The sequence below is a fragment of the Lithobates pipiens genome, unplaced genomic scaffold (genome assembly GCF_037356315.1).
Source record: "Lithobates pipiens isolate NorthernLeopardFrog02 unplaced genomic scaffold, aLitPip1_a1.2 Scaffold_22, whole genome shotgun sequence".
Lineage (NCBI taxonomy): Eukaryota > Metazoa > Chordata > Amphibia > Anura > Ranidae > Lithobates > Lithobates pipiens.
In genome coordinates this window covers 304,032,439-304,049,633 of record NW_027507784.1, presented here as the reverse complement: position 1 = coordinate 304,049,633, position 17,195 = coordinate 304,032,439, and the positions used below count along the sequence as shown (strand labels likewise).

The 17,195-nt window shown below is 44.0% G+C and overlaps 1 protein-coding gene across 1 annotated transcript; it reads right to left on the bottom strand.

Moving 5' to 3' along the window:
- Positions 1–857: 857 nt before the first annotated feature.
- Positions 858–15,959, bottom strand: LOC143925735 (telomere length regulation protein TEL2 homolog). The gene is made up of 4 exons (XM_077450187.1): positions 15,925–15,959; positions 12,875–13,155; positions 2,192–2,260; positions 858–1,025 (listed from the first exon to the last, which is right to left on the bottom strand). Exons 1-4 carry the CDS (start codon positions 15,957–15,959, stop codon positions 874–876), a joined length of 537 nt encoding a protein of 178 aa, XP_077306313.1. The 3' UTR covers positions 858–873.
- Between the last annotated feature and the right edge of the window lie 1,236 nt (positions 15,960–17,195).

The window sequence follows — 17,195 nt, the reverse complement described above, 5'->3', positions numbered from 1 at the left end:
TTCCGAAGGCAGTTGGTTCCACTAGATTTTGGTTAGGGGTATCAGATTAAAGGGGGCTGAATACAAATGCACACTACACATTTCAGATATTTATTTGTAAAAAAAAAAAAATGAAAACCATTTTATCATTTTCCTTCCACTTCACAATTATGTGCCACTTTGTGTTGGTCTATAGCATAAAATCCCAATAAAATAGATTGACATTTTTGGTTGTAACATGACAAAATGTGGAAAATTTCAAAGGGGTATGAATACTTTTTCAAGGCACTGTACCTGAATTTTCCTTGCTATTATCCTCCTGTCATCCCCTGCACAGCAGACATTTCCATGTCTATTCGCACCATATTCATGATATCCCCAGATGGAAAATAGCTAGACAGGAACTACAGGGTTTTGCCTTTTAAAGAAATGGGGGAACTAATGGGCAAAACCAAACGGTATAGAATAAGATATATAAATATGGATGGGAGAAGCTGCCAACATATAAAAAAGTAAAACAAACAAACATGGACCAAATCAAGTATACAGTACAGGTAAGTTTCTGTTCTACATGCGTATTTCTCATGTGTGTGAGCGGTTCTATTTAGTATCTATATACATATGAATTCATTTCTGCACTTTAGTTAGCGCCACATACAGGGCTTTGCCTTGAAAGTCAGTCCTTCCTCCCGAAATAAATCTAATACTCTACCACAGTCACCCAGTAGAACCAGTTTGCATGGAGGCTGTGAGACCTCCCAATAGGTTTTTGGATTATAACCAGTATAGCAGGGGAAATCTATACATGCGGAGAACATACAAACCTAATTCTGATAACCCTCCTGTTGGAATCTGAAGCCAAGATGACAACAGAACAACACACAAGAGAAGACATTACCCGGGTGCCATTTGTGCAAGCCCAGTGACCACCGGCTCCATCCACCTGTCAGGGACAGACTCCACCAGGCTCCAGCAAATCCTCTGCCAGATGCAATCTGATTGGACCAGGGCAGTCAAACGTGGCAACAGAACTGAAAACAGCTCCCCTGTAAATAAACAAGAGAATGTGCACCATTATTGTTAACACACTGGTATGCATTTCAGGTCTATGTGAAATTTAAGGCACGTGAAGAACCCAACAATGCACTTCTCTTATTTACTCCCTTTGCGTCGGGAAATAGACCATTAACAATGTTCTATTATATTGGTTCAAAAAATACCCCTTGATCCTGTCAGTAAACATGGGAGCTGATAACTTTCTGTGCTACATTATCAGTTACATTGTCCCAGTGATATGAGGACTACAGAACCCCTTCCTTCTATGTTATAAAGAAAAAGAGAGGGTGAGGTATGTGTAAGTCCTGTCCTAGGGTGACAACGCAGCTTCTCTATGGATACAGTCAGTGCGATTGTCATCCTAGAACAGGAAGCATGTTACTGGCAGGATCAGCACATGAAAATAACGAAGGAAAAAAAAAAAGCCTGGAAAAAATAAAATATAATGCAGCCACCAAATCTAAAGACTTACAAGTTGCAATATTACGTTTTGTTTTTTGAGCCTCACTTGGATTGCCTCCTTGTGTTGCCACATATATAGTTGTATGGCTCTTTAAAAGATCAAACTTTCTCCGTGCAATGGACTCATACATTAGAGAGGTCCCCCCATGGTGTAGTGCGTTTTTAGAAATGTTTTATTAGTTAAAATTGCACTTACATCTGATAAAGTACATTTGCATGCAATACATACAGCGGCTCCGGTGTCACTTCATGTTTCGGCACTTAGACACCCGGCTCCACATAGCAATTGTGAAGATATTACTTTGTATTAAGGTAGGCGCAGCACTGCTATATATAAAATAATTTTCTTTATATGGGTTGTGGGAACACAATTTTTTGTATTACTTATATATTTTTTTTATTGATCGATTGTCTTAATATTAAAATGTAGCATATAAAATGCTCACAGAGCGCGGTTATATCAAAATAGAAACAACTTTGAACTGTTGATCTGTGTATAAAAGGTTCACCACTAAAATTCTCGTCAACTTTGACAGGCTGCCAAATTCAGAAAAAAAGAGGAGCAAATATAGTAAACCACTGTAATAAATTATGTTGCTATGCACAGGAAAAGCAGTCAGTCGCTCTGTGATCAGTATTATTGGGCAATTTGTGTCGCCGCTATGCCTCTACCATGTTGTTCAAGTCTACTCACTTTGCCGGCCTTGCATGCAGACTTTGCCAAGCAGCTGAGACACAAAATTGATGGAGCAGCCTTTGCCATCTATGAAGAAGAGAAAAATAAATGAAAAGATTAAAACAATAAAATAGGTTAATAGTAAATAGTTGTTTCCCTAATATGACAAGCGGGGCTGCTGATAACGCAGTACAGCCAGCCTTCCTATACTGGGCCCAGACCACATCAGTTCAAAAGCGGGGCCAGGCACCTGCTGAGCCGGGGGACTGGCTGTACTGTCTTATTGCAGACACAGGTCCCCTTCTGCCTCCCCCTGCAGTGCTTCCAGGTTCTCCTCCTCTTTCTCCCTCCTGCTGCACTGCAGGGGGATTGGTCTTAGCACATGTGCCCCTTCCATCTGCTGCCGGGGCCCCCTGTGTGCCCCTTACCCCCACAGCACTGCCGGCTTCCCTCCTCCCCTCTTCCACCAGAAGATGCTACGGGAGCACAGTGGTACGTTTCAGGATGGAGAGCAGGATAAATGTGTAATATACGGGAACCTTCCTTTCCTGGATGCCCACGGTGAGCAATCAGTACCAATCACTCCTGTGTCTATGCATCACTGAAGCAAAGTTTACTATGCTTCAGTTTGTACATGAGCAGGAAGATTCAGAGATCTTCCTAGTCATTCATCTGTGCAGCTGAAGCTGTAGAGAGAGGAACTGATAAATCTTTGTCCTGTTGGGTGGTGCCTGTCAGGTAGACTGTAAAGGGCCCTGTGATTTCTAACAGCAGCCCAGAGGACATGGCAACAGGTTTGCTTTTGTTAGGTGTGACCTCAACAAGTCACCTATTTGTCAGGTTATGTTACCGTTTCCCAATTGTTAGTTAGAGTTCTTATCCAAGCAAAGAGACACAGAGATATTATTCAATATTTCTGCTCAGAAGTCCGTCGTTAACTCTGACTGTCTCTGACTGACTGTGGCTCTGAGGCTTCTTTATTACATCTTTTATAGACAGAAAAGAGCAAACATCAGCAAATGTAAAAAAAAACAACATTTTCAAAGTAAAGACAATTCTCCGGGTGTTATCAGCTGATAAGACAATCTTCTGGGCGTAGACTGCTTTTTAGGGCTGATGCGGCCTCTTCTTGATGAGTACGTGACAATAGATGACGAATCCTTATTTTACAGAGAGAAATACAAGTAATTAGTAAGACATAAGGTCAACCATTTTGTTTCATCATACCTCAATCCTTACATTTCCCCCTTTGACATCACCCCTCCCTCTTGCCCTGGGTCCACCTGAACAAGTTCTAGTCAGCCTATATCCAGAGTACTCTCCCTGACCGCGAGTTGTCAGAGGGGTATACACCCATCCCCCTGGACAGTACCAACATCTAAAATTCAGGAAGAGTGGCTTTTCTGACAGATGGGTGATGTCAAGAAACTAAATCTACCTATCTTCACAAAAGTTCCATCTTTTCCGCATCATTTACCTTGGCTTTCTTGCAAAAGCACATAAACAACTTAAAGCATACATAAAAGAAAAATACGAATAAGAGCACCACTATAATCGTCATTGCTGCCTTCTTAACCCAAGAGAATAACCCTGAGAAACTAAAAGTTCCACCAAACGGATCCCAGTCGCGACCAATATTTCGGGCCTTCTCTTGTAAATTCTTTACTTCCGTACGGTGTTGTGCAATGATGTCATAATAGTCAGGTACCTCAATGCTGGTGTTATGTATCCAAGTATAACATTTATCCTCACAACAGATATATATATTATTTCCCAGTGCTACTGATCTTGAACTGATATCATTTCTATAACGAGAGGTGTATCCATAGAGGGATAAGTTGGATACTAACCATCTGGTGTTGTTGTCTGAAATATTACCGAGGAACTCAGCTAACGATTGGTGTGTGTGGGTTATACTAGGGTAGAAGCTTCCATTTAATACGACAATGGACAAATTAAACTTGCTGTCTTGGCATTCTCCATTTCCTCCCGTTGTGTTCCCTAAGTTGAAACACCAATCAGGGAAAAAGGCGAGACCATTTGACTTAAACATTACTGTCTCACTGGTATTTGTTTTAATTATGTTAATGCTACTGTTAGCAAGATCAGTATAGTTTATAGGAACTGCCATCAGTGGTATACTTGCTGTGCTGGGGTGTAATTTGCTACAAATCCAACATTTCTCATATCCTGACTTCTGGGCATAAGCATATTTAAACTTCAGTAATAACATTTTTTTAGAAAATCCTTCATCCTTGTATATTTTATTCTGTGAGGTAACCAAACTATTAGCCAGGATTACTGAAACAATAAAAAGATACATGTTGTCTTTTGCCAACTGGCTCCTTTTTACAATGAGAAGCGTGGATCCAGGTAGGTTTCCCTTCCAATTTCACTGAGGTTGCTGTAATCAATAGCACCTGGAAAGGACCTTCAAACCTTGGTTCCAGTGTCTTTCTGGTATGTTTCTTTACATACACATAGTCTCCTGGTTGTAGATCGTGAGTACCTGTGACAGAATTAGGGTCTGGAAGAGAAGAATACACACTCTTGTGGATTTTAGTCAGACGCTGTTGCAACTGTATTACATACGTAGTTAAACTATCACATTGTAATTGCATACTTTGAGGAAAATATAAACCTAATCTAGGTGCACTTCCAAACAGTATTTCATATGGGGATAACCCTGTTTTTCCTGTTGGGGTGTACCTAATAGAGAACAAAGCTAAAGCTAGGCACTCAGGCCATGGTTTATTTAACTCTTGCATAGCTTTTTGTATTTTCAGCTTGATTGTACCATTTACTCTTTCTACTGATCCTGAACTCTGTGGGTGGTAAGGAGTATGAAAACTTTGTTGAACCCCTAACATTGCCATCACATTCTGCATTATTTCCCCCGTGAAATGTGTCCCCTTATCTGATTCTATTGTTTCTGGGAGACCAAACCTAGGTATCAGCTCAGTAATCAGTTTCTTGGCGGTGGCTTTTGCCGTAGCTGATTTCACAAGATAACTTTCGGACCAGCCTGAAAATAGGCAGATGCACACGAGAACAAATTCAAAGGGGCCGCTCTTAGGCATTTGTATGTAGTCAATCTGCAGTCTCTGAAAAGGATATTGGGCCCGGACCTGATGTTTACGTGGGGTTTTCACTCTCTGTCCTGGGTTATTAATCAGACAGATTTGGCATGCAGCACAGTAGTTCCTTGCAGTACTACTGAATCCAGGGGCTAGCCATCCTTGGCTTACAATCCTATACATAGAATTGGAGCTGACATGAGTGGGTAAGTGAACAGCCGCTGCCATTGCTGGGTATAGAGAAGCGGGTAGACATATTTTGTCTCCTTCTCTCCATACATTGTCAAGGCCTGGTGCAGCTCCCTCCTTAACCCAACGGTCCTTCTCAATAGCCCCTGCTTGTTCCTGTAGTTCGATTAGCTGCTGCCATGTGGTTTCGGGCATACTCACCTGTACCGTGGCTAAGGTCTCAGGGCTTACTTCCCCTAGAGCTGCCTTCTTTGCAGTTAAATCTGCAAATGCGTTTCCTTTTGCCTCAGTTGTTTTTGCGCTCGTGTGTGCCGCTATCTTCATGATGGCTACTCTTATAACCTTTTGAAGATTGTTCAGGACTCTTTTGATTCCTTCACCATGTTTAACAGGTGTGCCTGCTGCTGTAAGGTAACCTCTAGCTTTCCATATGTGGCCATAATCATGTGCAACACCGTAGGCGTATGCGGAATCAGTGTAAATGTTCCCTTCTTGTCCCTCCAAGTGTTCTAGGGCTTTCTCTAGAGCGGTTAGTTCCGCTTCTTGTGCCGACATGTGTGCTGGTAGTGACTTTGCCTCAATTACCTGTGTGTCCGTTACCACAGCATAACCTGTGTGATATTTACCTTTGTCATCGGCAAATCTACTACCATCTATGTACAGTGTGTGTTCTGCATTTGTAATGGGTATGTCTGTGACATGTGGGAACCCCGTGGTTTCTTGTTCCATAAGTTGAAAACAATCGTGTTCATCAGATGTTATGTCATGAAATGAAAGTGTGTCAGAATCCTGAGTATCTTGTGTTGTGTCTACACCATTATCATCATTACTCCCCCCTGTCAAATCTGTCTGTAATGGTAAAAGCTGTGCTAAGTTAAAAGAAGTGCATCGCTGAAAGGTAACATTGGGGGGTAGGAGCAAAGTGCATTGTAGACGCAGCTGCCTTGCCATTGATATGTGTTTTGGTTGGACCTGTGATAAGATGGCGTGTATGTCATGTGTGGTATGTACCACTACAGGATTGTCTAAGACAATTTCTGAGGATTTGTCAATGATAATTGACACTGCTGCAACTGCTCGTACACAGGACGGTGATCCTCTAGAGACAGGATCGAGGGCCGCCGAGAAGTATGCTACCGGCCTTTGTTTGATGTGTTGTTGTGTCAACACCCCTGTTGCGTGTCCCGTGATTTCAGCAATGTACAAATGAAATGTTTTGGTATAATCAGGGATCCCGATCGCAGGTGCCGAAATTAGTAACCTTTTTAAGGTGCTAAAAGATTCATGACCTGCTTCTGTGAGTACATAGGGTACTATTTTCAAGCAATCATATAATGGCTGCATCAGAGAACTGGCATGTGGTATCCATTGTCTACAATATGATACCATTCCCAGAAACATACGAAGTTGCTTAAAGTTGCGTGGGATATTCATTTGTCTTATGGCCTGGACTCGGTCTTCAGTGAGGTGTCGAGTACCCTGGGATATACAGTGGCCCAAAAAGACAACCTTTTTCTGGCATACCTGTAACTTAGTTCTATTCACCTTGCACCCTTTTTCAACCAGGAATTGTAACAATGATAGAGTGGCTTTTAAACAAGTATCGTTATCCGGACAACATAACAATAGGTCATCTACATATTGCAACAATACACAAGTGTCAGGTGGTAGCCATTCCCCCTATTTTTACTTTTAAAGGTTTAGTCAGTGGGGCATCAGTCAAAAGACCATCATAACCACTTATGGGTATGGTGTCACGGGACGTCATGTGTGGAGGGACTACTGAATCAGACAACAGACTGCGTGACGCTCCTGTGTCAACCAAACAAGGAATATGTTTACCTTCCACCTTCATCAACATGTGGAGCATTTTGTTCTCTGATTCAGCTAGGACTGGGGCAAGTCATGCGGTCGGATCGTCCCTATCATTGGTACGCCTCTGTCTGTAGTCCCTCGTGTCTCTGTCCGTGTTTCCTTCCTGTTCGTCTTTTATCCTTTTCCTACAGTCTCTTTTTATATGTCCCACCTTGTTGCAGTAATAACAGGTAAGAGGTTTACGGGAGGAATTCCCTCCTTCATTGACCCGGGCAACAGTGTTAACTCCCGGTGTCCTTCTGGGTTTAGTTTCTGCTAAATCAGCCTCTATGCCTTGTGCTTTCTGCAACAATGTTCCTCTGTCCCGTATGGCTCTCCATTCGGGAGTACATGTCTTCAGTTTGTCACCTATTTGGGGTACTAGTCCTTCCATAAACTGTCGATTGAAAGCCCTAATGGTGACGGGTAAGGCTAAATCTAGACCTTCGTCAGCCATCATGCTTTCCATGTTGAGGTAAAATTCTGTAACAGTCTGACCTGGGGCCTGTTTTATGGGCGCTGTCGAACCCCTTTCCTGCTGTTTCCCTTGGCAAAATTCTCGTAACTGAGCTATAAACAGGGGTCTAGAGTCTATATGACGAGGGTGTATTCCTGGTGGATCTGTGGTAGGATCCCCATTCGGTCTAAGTGGGGTAAGTTTAGTCATGAATTGATTAAACATCATTAGTGTCATTTTATGTCTACACAAATCTTCCCCATCTTGCCAAGTTGCTTCATGTGTGTCTAGTAATTGTGTCACGAATCTACAGAATGCGGCAGGTTTTGCTACGGGATCAGGAGCATTCTGTATTAATGCCATAAGAGTGTCAGCCGACCAAGGTGTCCATGTCCTCAGAACGACTTGTCGGGTCACTGTAGGTGGCTGTCCTGCTTGACCCGCATTTGGATTATTTACTTGTATTACCCTAGTCCGACTATGGACTGGAGCTACGGGCTCTGGTCTTTGAGCGCCGCAATGCACACATTCCTGTGCCCAGTCTGGGTTCTGGATACCGCATACTCGGCATACCCATCCTCTTCCTCTTAAGGAAGGATAAAGTTTTGGTCTTTCATTACCGGGTGTGGTAGTGTTATAAGGAGGTGGAATACCTCCCGTATTTACCCTATCGTCGGGAGCAGAAGGAAGACTTTTGTGTCGGACCTTCATATCCCATCCACCCTTTTCCTGACAATACTCCCATCCCTCCTCTTTAGCCCTGTTGGAAACCTTAATTAAACATTGTATTTGTGATACCCATCTGTTCTGCAATATCTCTCCCTGTCTGTCTTTCTTTATTTCTTCCCAACCTTCTACACTTAGCCCATTTTCTCCATCCATCCCCAATTTCTTGAGAATCCTATTTGTGCCCTGTGCCTTATCCTTCCCATACAACATTGTAATTATGTCTTTAACAGCATAACATTTCTGAGATTCCTCCTGGGGTTTACCATGTGTCTGGCCCATTTTGACAGTCCTGCCTAGGTGGCGTTTGGATCACTTACTAAGTGTCTCGTTGCCTTCTCCTCCTAGGGTGCCAAAATACTAAAAACCTCTCCTGGATGAGATTTCTGAAATCGAATTACCTTATATGCTAGCCAACTGACAAATATTATGACCAGACTGACAGCTACAACATATACAAGCATTCCCTTTTGGTGGCCAAACACATATGACTAGGTCTCCGGGCTTTGTGGAGACCTTATTTCCCTTCCCATTACCATGGAATCTCTCAGCATTCGTTTCTTATTCCTGCTTTATTGAGGCAGTCAGGACTTATACTTTCAACCCGTTTTTAGGCTCATGAATCAAAAAGCGTATATCAAACTTAAGTGTCGGACCCCCAAAGTACTCTTACGAGTTAAGGGCGCATTCCGTTACCCATTGGGATGATATATGTTTCAATTCACACCATACAAACAGAGCTTATCTCAGTCACAACAGACAGATGACAAGTAGACAGACAAGAAACAACGGTAACATAAGCCAAAATATTAAGTTCAAGACCCGCTTACTACAGAGGTTGGTGTTTACCTGAAGAACAATTCAGACAGATCAGGTGGGCACAAATCTAAGAAGCACAGAGTTTATAAGAAAATAAAGCTTTTCTTACCTGCGCAGGATTTGTCTGTGGTTCTTTGATGTGCCCGACCATTTCGTTCCGTCCTTATGTTCGTTCGCCTCTTGTAGTTTCTTCAGCGAGTCCCTGTTCGGGCGCCAGAAATGTTAGGTGTGACCTCAACAAGTCACCTATTTGTCAGGTTATGTTACCGTTTCCCAATTGTTAGTTAGAGTTCTTATCCAAGCAAAGAGACACAGAGATATTATTCAGTATTTCTGCTCAGAAGTCCGTCGTTAACTCTGACTGTCTCTGACTGACTGTGGCTCTGAGGCTTCTTTATTACATCTTTTATAGACAGAAAAGAGCAAACATCAGCAAATGTAAAAAAAAACAACATTTTCAAAGTAAAGACAATTCTCCGGGTGTTATCAGCTGATAAGACAATCTTCTGGGCGTAGACTGCTTTTTAGGGCTGATGCGGCCTCTTCTTGATGAGTACGTGACAATAGATGACGAATCCTTATTTTACAGAGAGAAATACAAGTAATTAGTAAGACATAAGGTCAACCATTTTGTTTCATCATACCTCAATCCTTACACTTTACACTCCCCATTCCTGGTGACATATACTTACCTTTCCTTCACTTCTCCTCTATTCTGTTCAGAACCAGGAGCTAAAAAGAAATAGCTGGTACATCTGGGTACGGAGTGTGAAAAGGGATCATTCAGGGACAAAAATATGAATGAGCATTTGACTCACTCCATGTGACAGCACTGGGATAACCAGCACTGTATAATGGGGAGTCCATAGTCCTCTGCTACAACTCCAACAACTTGAAGTTTACACAGGACTTTCCATCACTTCCAGCAGATAAAAGGAGTTGCAGGCAAGTAAAAGCCAAGTAAGCATGTGCTGCTGGAGAGAGCTACATTAAAATTAACCTATTGCTTCAACCCGCACAAGCACAGCACAGATTTATTTTAACTGCTCAATGATTAGTCTGCAGAGTGCATGCACTGCCTTTCCTCCATTGTATATATACACACCGATCAGCCTAAACTTTATGACCACTGGGAAGTTAAGCGAATAACATTGATGATCTCATTACAATAGCATCTGAAAGTGGGTAGGATATATTAGGCAGCTAGTAAACATGTTGTCCCTGCAGTTGATGTGTTGAAAGCAGACAAAATGGGCATCACAGTTTGTTGCGTATGGGGCTGTGTGGCTGCAAACTGGTTAGGGTGCCCATGTTGACCTGTGTCCACAGACAAAAGTGCCTACAATGGGGCAAGTAACTATCAGAACTGGACCACAGGGCAATGGAAGAAGGTGGCCTGGTCTGATGAATCACATTTTCTTTTTCATCATGTGGATGGCCTGGGGAGTGTGCATCGCCTACCTGGGGTAAAAAAAAAATAAGGATGCAGTATAGGATTAAGGCAAGCCATTGGAGGGAGTGTGATGCTTTGGGCAATGTTCTGCTGGCTAACCTTGGGTCTTGCTATTTATGTGGATATTACTTGACCATACCACCTACCTAAACAATGTTGCTGACCAAGTACACCCCTTAATGGAAACGGCATTGCCTGAAAGCAGCGGCCTCTTCCAGCAGAATACTACACATTGTAAAAATGGGTTCATGGTTCAAGATTAGTTTGAGGAACACAACGAGTTTGAAGTGATGACTTGGCCTTCAAATTCTCCAGATCTCAATCCAGTTAAGCATCTGTGGGATGTACTGGAAAAACAAGTCTGATCCATGGAGGCCCCACCTCGTGACTTACAGGACTTATGCCCCGTACACACGATCAGAATTTTGGTCAGAAAAAGCTCTGATGGTTTTCCCGACAGAATTCCGACGGGATTTCGCTTAAGCTGTCTTGCATACACACGGTCACACCAAATTCCAACCGTCAAGAACGCGGTGCTGTACAACACGTACGACGGGACTAAAAAAAGGAAGTTCAATAGCCAGTAGCCAATAGCTTCCATCTCGTAGTTGAATCTAAGCATGCCTGAGTTTTTGGGCGTTGGAATTGCATACACACGATCGGAATTTCCGATAGAAACTTTTTCAGTCGGAAAAATTGAGAACCTGCTCTCAATCTTTTGCTGGCGGAAATTCGGCCAGCAAAATTCAGATGGAGCATACACACGGTCACATTTTCAGTCGAAAAGCTCTCAGTGGTCTTTTGCTGGCCGAAATTCCAACCGTGTGTACGCGGCATTAAAGTCTCTGCTACTGACAGCTTAGTGCCAGATACCCCAGCATATTTTCAGGTCTAAGGTCTAGTGGAGTCCATGCCTCAATGGGTCAGGGCTGTTTTAGTGGAAAAAGGGTGACCTACTCAATATTAGGTGGGTAAAGATATGGCTGATCGGTGTGTGTGTGTGTGTGGCCGCGTACACACGCGGGGACTGTTCGCTCAACTTTGTCCGTCAAACAGTTTCAGCGGACAGTCCGCTCAAAATTAGCATGGACGGACTTGCCCACACACGACGAACGAACAGTCCGCTGAAACCGTGCGCGATGACGTGAACGGCACGTACGACGGGACTAGAAAACAACGTCCTATACACTGCAATGCAAACTTCGGCGTGTAAATCCTTTCTGAGCATGCACGGAACTTAGTTTGACGAACAAGCCTACACACGAGGGGACTGTTCGCTGAAACAAAGTTTCAGCGGACAGTTTTTCGGAATTTCCGAAAAACTTTGTTCAGCAGACTGTCCGCTGAAACTGTCCGCTGAAAGCCCACACACGAGCGGACTGTCCGCCGAAACACTGTTCAGCGGACAAAGTTGAGCGAACAGTCCCCGCGTGTGTACGCGGCCTTAGTGTGTGTGTGTGTGTGTGTGTGTGTGTGTGTGTATATATATATTTACTACACACACACACACGCACACATATATATGTAATAAATTGCTCTACACATAGAGCAGTGTGTGTTTTAACCTACAGTACGTATATCCATTAAGGTACCCATTGAAGTACCTGGACACATTTCAGGGGCTACCTCTGTGGCTGCTTCCAATATGGCAGATCACCATTATGTTCCCTTGGCTATGAACATCAGAAAAATATTGCAACGGTCATAATGTGATTGGTGAACAATGTTCTCCGTGGTACATAACATTATGAACACAGTATATCGTGAATTGCTGAACATGCTCAATCTACAAAAAGTTTTAACGGTATTTGGGGCTGGATGGATGCTGGCTAGCATGGAACGGACTTAAGGTTTGATACATTTATGTGTTTTTTTTGTTCTTGGCCTCACTATTCTGTCTCTTTCTCATTTCAATGTCATGAAAATTTTGAAGATTGATTATGAAGAAAAAAAAAAAAGATTTAAAAAACTTCCCAAGGAGTACCCGGACTTCAGCATAACCCTCCAAAAATGTACCAATGACAAAGTAAGTATGAAAAAAAAGTTTTAGCTGGACCTTTTCTTAAGAGGTAAAACTTTCACAGTGGTTTCTACACAATGCACTCAAATCATGGATGTCAAGTTACCTCTTAATGACACAGACACCATCTGCAGCACTTTCAGGATGGCATTTCCGATGCGAGGGAAGTAGTTTTGGGAATAGAAGATGGACTTATTATGTTTCTGCAGACAATTGGCCACAAGGTCAGGCAAATTACAGATTTTTGCCAAGATGGCTTCATGCAAGACAGGAGTCGGAGTGGCTTCCAGCTGCTGCTCACACACCTCCCAGATGACTTCCGCCAGGGCCCCGCGCTGCAAGAATTTCTCAAGAACGTGAACACAGTGATCCAAGCGAGCAGAGGGCCTTTAAGAAACAAAAACACGATGACCATACACTTCAGATGTATAGCAATGAGAAGGTCAGCTATTCACACTTCAACTGACATGCTGATCATTTTGTCCCACAAATGCCAGTTTCCAATTTATTAGAAAAAAAGAACAGTTGGCAATAATTTACTAGACTTCACAGATTATAACTTAAGACAAGTTATAAGCATAAAAGGTAATTCTCAAGACAACATGAGCAATGAAAAGTATCTGTTCTTCTGTCCATTAGGTCCCTATCACACGGGCGCTTCCAATCAGGTCCACCTGTAGGGATGAGCCGAACACCCCCCTGTTCGGTTCGCACCAGAACCTGCGAACAGTCCTAAACTTCGTGTGAACTTTAGAACCCTATTAAAGTCTATGGGACTCGAACGTTCACAATCTAAAGTGCTCATTTTAAAGGGTAATATGCAGGTTACTGTCCTAAAAAGCGTTTGGGGACCCGGGTCCTGCCCCAGGGGACATGGATCAATGCAAAAAAAAGTTTTAAAAACGGCCGTTTTTTCAGGAGCAGTGATTTTAATAATGATTAAAGTGAAACAATAAAAGTGTAATATTCCTTTAAATATCGTAGCTGGGGGGTATCTATAGTATGCCTGTGAAAGGGCGCATGTTTCTGGTGCTTAGAACTGTCCCTGCACAAAGTGTCATTTGTGCAGGAAAAAAAAGTCTTTTAAAATCACTTGCGGCTAAATTGTCGGGTCTCCGTCATACAGAGAACACTCAATGAGTGTTCTCTGTATTAGCCGACAATTCATTCATTCATTGATAAAAAAAAAAAAAAAGCGTGGGGGTTCCCCTAAATTCAATCACCAGGCCCTTCAGGTCTGACATGGATATTAAGGGGAACCCCATGTCAAATTTAAAAAAAAAATTGACGTGGGGGGTCCCCCCAAATATCCATACCAGACCCTTCAGGTCTGATATGGATATTAAGGGGAACCCCGCATCAAATTTTAAAAAAAACTTGACGTGGGGGTCCCCCTAAAAATCCATATCAGACCCTTTATCCGAGCACGCAACCTGGCAGGCCGCAGGAAAAGAGGGGGGGGGCGAGAGAGCGCCCCCCCCTCCCTCCTGAACCGTACCAGGCCACATACCCTCAACATTGGGAGGATGCTTTGGGGGTCTGTGACCCCTCAAAGCACCTTGTCCCCATGTTGATAAGGACAAGGGCCTCATCCTCACAACCCTGGGCGTTGGTTGTGAGGGTCTGCGGGCGGGGGGCTTATCAGAATCTGGAAGCCCCCTTTAACAAGGGGACCCCCAGATCCCGGCCCCCCCTGTTTGAAATGGTAAGGGGGTACAAAAGTACCCCTACCATTTCACAAAGAAAGTGTCAAAATGGTTAAATAAGACAAACACACTTTTGAAAAATCCCTTTATTAAAAATGAAAAAAATAAAAAAAAGATTCCAGCGGTGCTAATCCACTCTTGCTATCCAGCGACGGATCTCCGGGGTTCCAGCGATGGATGATCATATCCAGCGACGGGGGATCTCTCAGTCCAGCGCTGTCCATACATCCTTCTTCTGTCTCCACTCCGGAGACACTGCAGAGAGCCCAGCGCTGATGTTTCTTATATTAGGAGGGCGGGGCCACCCGTCACCTGACCCCGCCCCTCTGACGCTGGAGAGGGAAGCCAGGGGTTCCCCAGTGACGTGTGGGTGACCCCGCCCCCTCTGATGTAACGCAGGTTTCCGTTACATCAGAGGGGGCGGGGTCACCCACACGTCACTGGGGAACCCCTGGCTCCCTTCACCAGCGTCAGAGGGGGCGGGGGTCAGGTGACGGGTGGCCCCGCCCTCCTAATATAAGAAACGTCAGCGCTGGGCTCTCTGCAGTGTCTCCGGAGTGGAGACAGAAGAAGGATGTATGGACAGCGCTGGACTGAGAGATCCCCCGTCGCTGGATATGATCATCCATCGCTAGACCCCGGAGATCCGTCGCTGGATAGCAAGAGTGGATTAGCACCGCTGGAAACTTTTTTTTATTTTTTTCATTTTTAATAAAGGAATTTTTCAAAAGTGTGTTTGTCTTATTTAACCATTTTGACACTTTCTTTGTGAAATGGTAGGGGTACTTTTGTACCCCCTTACCATTTCAAACAGGGGGGGGGCCGGGATCTGGGGGTCCCCTTGTTAAAGGGGGCTTCCAGATTCTGATAAGCCCCCCGCCCGCAGACCCTCACAACCAACGGCCAGGGTTGTGAGGATGAGGCCCTTGTCCTTATCAACATGGGGACAAGGTGCTTTGAGGGGTCACAGACCCCCAAAGCATCCTCCCAATGTTGAGGGTATGTGGCCTGGTACGGTTCAGGAGGGAGGGGGGGCCGCTCTCTCGTCCCCCCCTCTTTTCCTGCTGCCTGCCAGGTTGCGTGCTCGGATAAAGGGTCTGATATGGATTTTTCGGGGGACCCCCACGGCAATTTTTTTTAAAAATTTGATGCGGAGTTCCCCTTAATATCCATATCAGACCTGAAGGGTCTGGTATGGATATTTGGGGGGACCCCCACGTCAATTTTTTTTTTTAATTTGACACGGGGTTCCCCTTAATATCCATGTCAGACCTGAAGGGCCTGGTAATTGAATTTAGGGGAACCCCCGCGCTTTTTTTTTTTTATCAATGAATGAATGAATTGTCGGCTAATACAGAGAACACTCATTGAGTGTTTTCTGTATTACGGAGACCCGACAATTTAGCCGCAAGTGATTTTGGCGAACAGTCCAGGGGCACAGCGTTGTCACCTTATAGCAGGATGTGCTGGCACAAGGTCCTTCATGGCAGGATCACCAGCTGTTATATCTAATGAAAGCCAAAAATCAGCTTCGGAAATTTTCCGAATTTGGGATGGAACATATAACATTTTCCAGCAGCTACAGCCTCTCCCGCACCGGCTAGACAAAATTTTTTATGAATCATCAATGGCAGCTTAATGGTGAAAGTGAAAGAAAATCCCACATTTTTACCTTAGGCCCCTTTCACACTGCCACGACTTGATAGTCGCACGATTTCAGGGAATGCCTGTTCAAACTTGAGGTCTATGGACCTCGACTCGTATGAAAATCGGACCAAATTAGTACAGGGACCACTTTGAAGTCGCTCAGATATGAATGGTACTCATTGGAAATCATGGGGTACGACTTGTCATGCGACTTTGCAGTGCCAAGTCACAGGACAAGTCGCACAAGTGTGAAAGGGACCTTATTCTATCTAAAATGAAAAGTAAAAAAGTTTTGCACTTGATTCTTTAGTTCTACTTGACTCAGACACTCACCCTGTTTGCCTCAGACTGTCCACCAGCACCAGGAAGGCTTGGTCTGCAGGACCCTCCAAGAAGAAACTGTCCCAAAGATCCAAATGTTCTGAAGTCAGAAGATCCAACCACTGGGGACCCATTTTGGTCACCAAAAACCTAAGAAAAGGAGTGTAGTGTGTTCTATAAAACTCGACCATCTCCTGCGCAGTTGCCGGATTCTCGCCCTGCCCAAGGAAACGTTTGATGCCGGTCAGAACTTCCACCAATCTATCTCCATCAGAGATCTTTGACAAGTCGGTGAGGGCACCATAGACAGCAGAGCGCACAGACAGAATGTCCTGATCCATCATAGGGGGGCGCTGTAACCTACAACATGAAACACAGGCAAGTCAGAGGCATGTACAGAAAACGATGACCTTCTATCAGAGAATGAATAGAATCACTACGATGCCATGAAGGCGTCACATGCCAAGTCAGAAGTCATTTACAATATTTCTAAAATGTGTGGCTTTCATTAGATATAACAGCTGGTGATCCTGCCATGAAGGACCTTGTGCCAGCACATCCTGCTATAAGGTGACAACGCTGTGCCCCTGGACTGTTCGCCAGCGCTGTCACCCTCTAACATTCTCTCCTGATGGGGACCACATGCAGCCATGCCAACATACACTGTCTGCATGAGTCTGCCCCAATAATTCTCCTGCCAAAGAATCTCTGACAGGTGAAGATACTCAATACATGTGCAACTAATAGTATCTA